General features: G+C 38.7%; 1 protein-coding gene and 1 long non-coding RNA gene across 2 annotated transcripts in view; one reads left to right on the top strand and one right to left on the bottom strand.

Moving 5' to 3' along the window:
* Nucleotides 1–4966: 4966 nt before the first annotated feature.
* On the bottom strand, nt 4967–7293 carry BDKRB1 (bradykinin receptor B1). The gene is made up of 2 exons (XM_015865337.3): nt 7167–7293; nt 4967–6684 (listed from the first exon to the last, which is right to left on the bottom strand). Exon 2 carries the CDS (start codon nt 6670–6672, stop codon nt 5584–5586), a length of 1089 nt encoding a protein of 362 aa, XP_015720823.2. The 5' UTR covers nt 6673–6684; nt 7167–7293; the 3' UTR covers nt 4967–5583.
* Nucleotides 6060–9581, top strand: part of LOC107315221 (uncharacterized) — an 83101-nt gene continuing 79579 nt past the window's right edge. Inside the window, exons 1-3 of the long non-coding RNA XR_014946784.1 lie at nt 6060–6196; nt 6799–6919; nt 8011–8127. This is a non-coding gene — a long non-coding RNA (uncharacterized LOC107315221). The remainder of the gene's footprint in view (nt 6197–6798; nt 6920–8010; nt 8128–9581) is intronic.

The following is a 9581-nucleotide window of genomic DNA, read 5'->3' as shown; positions in this document are numbered from 1 at the left end:
GTATTTAGACCACTAGCATCTTCCCTTGGGCCACTAAGGTGATTGTACTGGATAGGTCTGAGAAATGATACTAAGCTGTGGTGTGAATAAGGTCATGTGTACAAGGCGAGTGTGTGTCTTTAATGCATCAATGAGCACCTGAATGTTACTCTTGATCTGCAGTGACAACTTAGCCAAGAATTGCCTTGAGCTTTAGGATGTGTAAAGCTTCAGTTCCAGTATGCACATCTAAAAGTCATTTGATAAAAGAAAAACTTTTTCTTTTTCTGGAACTTGCTTCTGGTAGGTATTTTCCCATTAGTTTGAATTACTTTCTCTCTTTTTTTTATTATCAAAACACAAAAAGCACCCCTAGGACTGGCTGTAGGGTTTTGCTACTGGTGATAAATGGTGCACTACATATGTTCCAAGTTTATCTCTTTCATCTTTGCTATGGTTACTTCCTCCTTCTGCTAATATGGTGAGGATAACCTCTTCTATGATAGACAGCTGCCAGTGGCTGTTATTACTTAAAAGCCGTAAAGTGGCTGCTAAAAAAAAGCAGGATATTCCTTTTCCTTCAAAACACCATCAAGAAGAAAGTTTGCCTGGTAATGTATTTTATGGCATTACGCAAAGCAGTTTTTCTGCACTTGCAGAGGTCTGTATTTAGCCAATCCAGTGCTGCTTTGCAGAAAAGAAAGAGGAAAAACTGTGTTAAACATTATAGCAGCCTCTCACAAATAAATTGAGTTCTTCCAGTAGAGTAGGATATTTGTAAGGCTTTAATTCCCATCAGACACATTGTCACGCATTGTCTGGCTGCCACTTGCCACACCAGGCAGTTTTTATGTTCTTGCTGTGTGTGACTTACTGGCATCCATGCTGGGAACCAGGTATGCAACCAGCAGATAAGAGCTGAGCAGTGTTGTCAAGAGGCCTTGCTCAGAGTTTCTTGTAAGATGGACAGGTTTTCATAAACTAGACAACCTGAGATTTACAGTTTTCTTACTTTTCCTCTGTTAAAAGAAAAAAAATATCTCCGTTGCCTATTAGTTGAATTTAATATTAAATCTTGGCTTTCTTTTGCATGTCACTTTTGTAAAAACTGATTGTAATGGGAATCTCACTTCATCATAATCTATCAAGCAAAAGAGCACATAACCAATCTATGTCACTTCCACAGCATGCATGCACCAGCAGTTTTGTCATTTGAGAGGGATCTTTGTCAGAACCCTAATAGCTAAAATGCATTGCAGAAAATAATAAAATGCAGAAAGATCTCTCACTTATTATGTTGTCTTCATACTAATAGAAAAATGATTGTAATTTGAAAATTGTGGAATGATACGGAGACTCAGAGTCACTATCTCTGTTCAGGGCTGATCCTTCACCTGGTACAATTAAGTACATCTCCATCAAATTTGATTCAGTATGATGTACATTAGGTGAGGTTTCAGCCTCTACCATCATAGTAAAATCCTGTTCTTTGGATGTGAAGTGTTTGAGGATACAGAAGAAATATTGCTATGTATCCACTCAGTGCTAAAGGATGAGCATTTCTTTCTCTGTAGTTACCTGATGTGCATATTTGTCCATACATAAAAGATGCTGTGATAATTTGAAGAGTTTTTTCAGGCTTACAGCTCATGTTTTTGATTCAGCGTTGTGTGATGGATGTAAGACTTATCTCTTCCTGTGGAGAATGAGGGTGACTTGTTTCATACCTAATGTGCAGCTGGGGATTTGTACTGCAGTAGCTGAAATAGGTGAACAGCAATACATGAAACCAAACATGAACTTTGCCATGTGTGAATTACTTCCCAGAGGAGAATGTCTCTCCAAGGTGTAGCTATAGATTAGGGTCTCAATGGAGAATAAGCCTCAGCTCCTGTAAGAAAGTACAACCAGCAGACAGTGAAGGTTTTGACAGAACAAACTTGGACTGCGCAAGATGGCAAGTGGATTTCTTGATCCGTTGCCTTCTTTCTTATACTGCTCGGTGCAATTAGCCTCAGTTATGCCTTAAACATAGAAAGTTTTGAATTCATTGATCTCTTTTCACTGGTTTTCACTATGTCACTGCTTGGTGGCACAAGAGAATTCTTCTGTCTGTGACAACAGCACAGCCAAAGTAGTTTGTGTGGGTGAGACATTCCTGCTCTGCTTGAACCTGAGTAGCAGAGCTCTCGAGCAGACCTTTTGTTTTTTGCTGTTGCTGCCCATGGATTTATGGCCCTGAGGGGCAGTTGGATCTGTTCATGCTTCATAGATTACATGAAACTCCAGAATAGGTGTAATCAAATATTGGTTCCTTGTGAGCATCCACAGTGTGAATTCATTCAGCAAGGCATATCCATTTTTTTCAACAGCAATGAAAAAGATGGAGAACATGTTTACTCCTTCCCTGAAGCAGAATTTTGCTCATATTTTCAGCAGCTCACTGTGAAAGGTATCTGTAAGGCAGTGTGTTCCAAAGAAGACATAATACTTATGAATAAATGGATCCATGACCATTCTCTACCATAGAGGATCATATTAGTTGAAAGGGGTTTCTTTTATATGTTCCTAGGGAAGGAGAAGCCAGGCATCTAGTAGGCTGTGAAAAACACTCATGATTTGACTCTTAGGCATGTGAGAAATAACAGGATCAGCAATAAGCAGGAACTATTGAAAATCTGAAGAATAAACCAGGTAAAACACTAGAATGACAAGGATGACTCCTCAGGTGGGCTTCTTTTTCCTTCAAGCTTCAAATTCCCTTAGAGTAAAATAAACTGTAGTTGTATAGTTCAGCCTAGGGGCTGTGTTTACAGCTTTTCTCTACATGCCCTGAATTGATAGAGTGGGATTTTTGGGGGGAATTTCCAATTCTTCTGTTCACCTAGTGGATCTAAAGCCCTATCTTACTCTTCTATGGCAAAGTTGTTTTGACCCTTCATTGCCAGTGACCAAGAGTGGTTTCTACTGTTTGTGAGGCATCTTACTGTGCTACAAAGAAGGATGTTCTATCCTACTCTGACACTGATGACTATTTTCTTCCAAATTCCTATTAGTTTAGTTCTTCTAATGTTTTTAGTTCTGATTATTAGACCCATTTGTCTCTGTACAATCTCACTGTGACAAATTGTTCAATTTAATTGAATGCTTCTTCAAAGACTTATTTCTGTAAAGTTCATGGTAAGCTATGTGCTATCAATCTCCTAGGTGGTATTTAATATACAAGACATGATAATTTAGTTTTTTGAGCATACACTTTAATTATGTTGAGTGTTCTCTCCCACATAAAGCATACTGACACAGAGCTAAATCAGAAGTGGCTAAGTTGCGATGTTAGAAAGTCAAACCTTAGTCATGTAGGAGTACTATAACAGACAAGATAACAGACTATAATTAACTGGACAAGAGTTAGAGATGTTGAGATATTTTTCCCTTTTAAGGTTTCCCATGCACTTTTTTCATATTTCAGCTTTAAAAAAAAAAAAAAAAAAAGAATCTGTGAGTTTCGTTTATTTGAACTTAAGGCTTCAGATGGCAATCTGTAAAACAAATGTTGTGCAGTATTTTAAAATAGACTGACCATGCCACCCTGATATCATCTGATCTTAGAAGCTATGCAGGGTCAAGCCATCAAAAGGGGGGGCAGGAGGGTGAGGCTTTTCACCCTCTGCTCTGCCCTTGTGAGGCCCCAGGTGGAGTACAGTGTCCAGTCCTGCGGCCCCCAGTACAGAAAGGATGCAGAGCTGTTGGAGTGGATCCAGAGAAAGGCTATGTAGAGGATCAGAGGGCTCAAGCACCTCTTCTATGAAGAAAGGCTGAGAGAGTAGGGCTTGTTTAGCTTGGAAAAGTAAGGGCACTGGGGAGGCCTCACTGTAGCTTTCCAGTACAGGGGGAGGGGAGCTTCTAAGCAGGAAGAGCAACTTTTTACATGGTCTGTTAGCGATAGGATAAGGGCAAATGGCTATAAGATAAAAGATGGGAAATTTAAGTGCTGGTGGATGAAAAGCTGGGCCCCCAGTACAGGAAGGATGTGGAGATCCTAGTTTGAAACTAGATGATCACTGTGGTCCTTTCCTTCCCAGGCCATTCTATGATTCTGTGACTCACCAGACTTCACATACTGTTGCTGTTACAAATATCTAGCTGAAAATTCTTAGAAAAAAAGCCTGTCACAGAGCGAGAAAAGTGAATGGAGTTATGAATAATTCTTCCTCCCTCATTGCCTAATCCACCCCCGGCTCTTAACTCGTTGCAGGAAGACAAACTTTTAACTCACCAAAAAGCTTTCAACATTCAAACTCAAAAAAGTTTGAAGAAATCATTAAAAAAACGAGCGCTAATCTTTTTGGAATGTTGAATGGTTAGATTTTTATAATAAGAGATTAATTCCATATTAAAAACAGAAACGCTGTTACAGCATGTGAAAGACTGAACAGAACTTACACTAAACTATGTAAAATGTTATACAAGTGAAGTGCTTATGTGCCCCTTTCTGTACTCGGTGTCCTTCTGGCTGAACTAAATTCTTTACTGAAACATCTCCTTCCAGTGTCTGCACACACAAGTATTTTCACAGATATGGGAAGAGATATCTCGGTTACATCAACTTGTTTTATTGTTGTGCCTGTGATGGAAAAGTTTCCTTCTTATCTCCTGCTTGGTACATTATTGTTATATCATTATTACTATTACTGCTACAATTAGAGTTAATGTTATAGTAGTTGAAAGGTTTTTTATTGCGGAAATATGCATTTCCTCCTGTCCTAAGGAATAAGGAAAAGGACAAGGTTATAGTAAAGTGGGATATTATGTGGGTATTGATTCATAAAAATATAAGTATGAACTCAAGGATTTGCCATAGATGGAAAAATATTTCAAAACTATACAGTGTTAATGGTCATCTCTTCATATATAGAAAAAAAGAATCCTTGCCTACTTGAAGAGTGGTTGCATAACATTGTGCTGGATCAAAAAAAAAAAAGTGCAATTTTGAGGATGATACTGGACTTTTATTACAGTTCATGTGCATTTCCTTTGTGCTACATTTTATATACAATATTTTTGCAACAAATGCATTTTAAATGAACAGTTCTTCAAATTTTCAATACATTACACTGAAAATACAACCCATTTAAAGTACTGATAAAAATAGCTGAGTCTGTTCTGTAATTCCTCAAATGCAGCTATCAGCCGAAATTTAAGCTCATAATTGCTCTGTAATATTGGTTGTAACTCTTTGCATAGTGTTTCTGGTGGTACAATAGCTGTTACCATAGATACAATATAATAAATTATTCAATCAATTTATAGCATTTTGTAAAGAAAACAGACTTCTGATACTTTGTCAAAGAACTTTTCTTTCCAGTCTCTGATAACTGATGAGACAAGTTAGATCATTTGGTATAAAATTCAGGTGTCACACGTTATACGTTTGGATGGTAACACAGAAAAGGAGAAGCAAACCCAGGGACAAATAAACAGTAAAGTGACTTAACTTAATAAATAATTAACTTATTCTGAGAATGCTGAAACAATGCAACTCCTGTTCCTTTTTAATGCAATTAAAAATAAGTTGTAATATCAAAATTAAGATGGAACCGAGAATCACGAAGTTAAACTACTCTTGACTGGAAACAAATTGAAATATGAAAGCTTTTCTTGGAAGGATACTTGGCTCAAAAAACGCCCACAGCAGAAAAACTGTGAAAAAACTTCTAAAGCTTTTTGCCTGAAGTATTTCCCGGCAAAGACATAAATTATTGGGTTAATGCAGCTGCTGGTGAGAGCCAGAGTAGAACTAAACTGTTCACCAAAGTTGAGAAAATCCTCCCAGAAACAGCCTTGTATCAGTTTCATCCGGAATAATATATCAAGGAATGTAACAAGATGGTAAGGAGTCCAGCACACAAGAAACATCAATACCACTAAGAAGATCGACCTTGCGGCCTTTGTGTCTCTGAGGTCCTTGCAACACTTTGTCCTGAATGCTCTTTGTTCTTTTGTGTGTTCTTGTAGGGAGCGAATGGTATGGAAATTAAAGAAGATTATTACTGTTGATGGCACTGCAAACCCCACTATGTTGAATATCAGACGATTAGCCATTGTCCATGATGGGGTGGGGAAGTCTAAAACACATGCAGAGATATTCAACTCAGGAAGGTGTTTCACATTCCGAAACATAAAGGTTGGGATGCTGAGAAGGATCCCAAAGATCCAGGTGAGTAAGCAGATCCCTTTGACTGTAGCTTTAGTACGTATTCTTCTGTGTGTCAAGGTATGAACAAAAGTCAAATAGCGATCCAGACTGACTGCTACTAGCAAGTAAATGCTCGTGTACATGTTTAGGTGGATGGATGCACTGGCACTACGACAAAGAAAATTTCCAAATGGCCAGTTATACTCATTTCGGATGTTCTCTGCCCAGAAAGGGAGACATACCAGGAAAATAAGATCAGCAACTGCTAGGTTCACAAGATAGGTTTCAGATATCTTCAGGGGGCTTTTGTGCATTAAGTAAACAAAGAGAACTAATAGATTTCCAAGAATTCCAGTAATACAGACGATGTCGATACACTTAGGTACTAAGTAGTACACGATTTCCCACCAGTTATCCAAGTCTGGGCAAGCAGTTGAGTTGCTCTTGTTTTCACTCTGGTTTGAGTAGGGAATGCTCAGTAGAGGAGTTTCAGTCATTTTTTAAAGGTTCTGTAATTAACAGGAGACATTTTTGAAGTAAGAGAAAAGAACCGCAAAATGAAGGCATAAAATTCTAAATGTTGTCTGTTATCAGTGATGTAACAAACATTTTAATTTTTTCAGATTTCTCCAGTGCCCCGACACTGCCTTGTATGAACACAGAACTCCAGATGCCTTGTTGACAGAAAATGCAGTTCATTTGCAGTTGCTTAATTCATTTCTCTTTCAAAGGCAATTTTCTTCTGTAAGTACCGTAAAGTATTTAGTGCTAATGGACAATTAGCCAAAGTAATGACTTTCAGTTAATGTATGTCCTTAATACATTTCAAGTATTTTTACGGATTAGAAGACTTAATCCTGATCTTCAGAGTTTAGTTGAGCAGTGTAAGAGAACGTTTTACTAGTCTGCACACATTAGAACTGAGAGCACAAGATAAAAGCATCTGAAATACTTTTCACCTACCTAAGACATTAAAAACAGATAGACATACCTTATTCTTGTCTTTCCAGGCAGTTTAGGTGAAGTTTTAAATCCAGGAAGAACTGACAAGCAGCAGTTCAGTGATTACGGAGGGAATTCAGACTCATCAGTGCGTGAGACTGAGCACTGTCTGAGTCTTTTGTTAGCCGTGCGCGTTATGTATGATGTTACTATTTGGAAGAACGCCACTGTGTTTTTTTTTAAGCTTTCCAAATGTCAGCTGGGGTAATTTTCAAGGCATCTGAGATATTTCATTCTCGTTGTGAAATTCTTGAAAAAGTCAAGCTATATGCCTTGACTTTTACGTGAACATAATTAAAGGTCTCAAGTGCAGGTCAATGGCAATTAATAGTTCCTTTGTATGAATAACAATGTCAGCAACAATGGTAATTTTATCAACAGCTCCAAACCTGTCTCTCAGTGCCAATGCAATCAAAGACAAACTTTCTCTGAGGTTTTTGCTGTGAGAACTCTTTCCTGTCCAGCTGGTGTAGGGAAGATGATATCGCATGTGTGGTGGGCCATGCCAAGGAGTTGGGATTAGAGCAGAAGAGGGAGGTATTTGGGGAAGGTAGCTGAAACCTGGAATCACTGAAGCTTTCCACCATTTTTGAAAACCAATGTCATTTGCACACCACTATAGTTATATAATGCATGAATCTCTGTGAACATTACTTCTCAGGATTGTGTGATCGCGACTGTATTTTATCAGACATGCAAAATGCAATCTGCATTTTGTATCATTACATAAGACTTCATAGACTGAGACCAATTGTCTATAAACCTAAGTTCTTCATTTTAATTGCCCTCTAATCTGATGTTGTTGTTGTTTTGTTTTTTTTTTGACATCTCAGTCAAACTTTTATTTTGGTGAAGAATTTTTTTGAACAAACAACGTAAAGGATCCTAATAACCTGCAGGAGGTCAGTCTTTAAATATCTCATCCCAGACTGAGTCACTGAGTCACTAAGGTAAGTGCAATGGAAGAGTAGGTCTTCGTCATAAGCTTTCCATAACTTCCTCTTTGCTTACGCTACTGGATTTGTGTTGAAGTAATTTTTCATGAAGAACATTTGAGCAATAACAAGAAGTTTGGAATTCAGCCTTGCTCAGACATAGATTTGCTAAGAGGAGCCAACATCCACATTTTCTTACAGATGTCGAATATCAGATGGTGGCTATGTCTAAAAAGTAAATGGTAAAAAATGCGGACTTACTGAAATCATTTCAAAATAGGATCAAAGCCTCAGTTTTCAAGCCCAACTCTTCTTTGTTAATCTTGCTTCTGATTTTCTATTTTTTTTATTTTCATGTTTAAAACTTGTTTTCAGCAACGAATAATCAAAATTACAATTCTATGCATTTCATGTAGATTGTAAAATGAATAGCATCGAATATCAGTGCTGCTCTGAAACATCTTAGAATCTTAGGCTGAATTCCTGACTTCTCCACAGAGTACCTACACAAACAGCAATCTTATCCTATCCAAAACAAGTGTCAGCTGCTTGGACTAACTCCTTATAAGACTGTTAATTTTGTTTTCCAGGTAGAGACAATAATCCATTTGAAAAAAAAGGCAGTAAAAAGTTCATCACTATTCCTGCCCATAGCTGCCCAGAGCTGTGCCAGTCATAGGCTGGGTAGAGTGGCTGGAGAGAGCAGCTCAGCAAGAGGGACCTAGGGTGCTTTGACAGCAGCTAAGCGCAGACCAGCAGTGTGCTATGGCAGGCAAGAGGCCAAACTGCACTGAGGGATGCATTATGCACGGCCAAGTGGTCAAAAGAGGTGGCTGTCAGCTATATTTAGCATTAGTGTGGCTTGACGTTGCATGTGGTGTTGCAGACCTAGGCTCCAAAGGCTAAAAAGATTGTTAAAGTCCTTGGAAGCGTCCAGTGGAGGGCAGCAAAGGTGTGACAGTGAAAGGCATGCCCTGTCAAGAGGGGCTGAGGGCGCTGGAGAAGAGGAAGCTGAGAGGAGACCTTGTTGTTCCCTGAGGATAAGAAGCAGGAGGTGCCTGGCTCTGATCCTGGAACTGATAGAAAGGGTGGGAATGGCACAGAGCATAGAACATTAGGAAAAATTTCTGTGCTGTGAATGTGATCAAACATTGGCATAGGCTTCCTAGGCAGTGCCCCATGCCTGTCAGTTGTGAAGGGGCATTTAGGCAATGCTTTAGCTTTAGGTTACCCTTGAAGTTGACAGGTAGTTGGACTTAACGGTTTTTGAAGGTCCCTTCCATTTGAACTATTCTGTTAAAATTTCAGCTGGGTTTTCATACAGTTGCTGTTCCTCTGTTTCTACTTTGTTACCTGCATAACAGGTATATGCCAGTTCTAGACAGTATGTGATAGGTCTAGAAAGTGGGTGACTTGGAAACCAACCTATTGCATTCTACAGTCTACAGAGTCTGATGGAAAGTCTTTGC

This window comes from Coturnix japonica, chromosome 5 (assembly GCF_054131305.1).
Source record: "Coturnix japonica strain WE chromosome 5, WE-NBRP24, whole genome shotgun sequence".
In the NCBI taxonomy this organism is placed as follows: domain Eukaryota; kingdom Metazoa; phylum Chordata; class Aves; order Galliformes; family Phasianidae; genus Coturnix; species Coturnix japonica.
Note: the sequence above shows the minus strand (reverse complement) of the source record. Positions and strands in the feature narration are given on the sequence as shown.

What these genes read in the sequence shown, in the direction of transcription:
- BDKRB1 (XM_015865337.3), bottom strand. Translation starts at nt 6,672, where the DNA reads ATGACTGAAACTCCTCTACTGAGCATTCCCTACTCAAACCAGAGTGAA.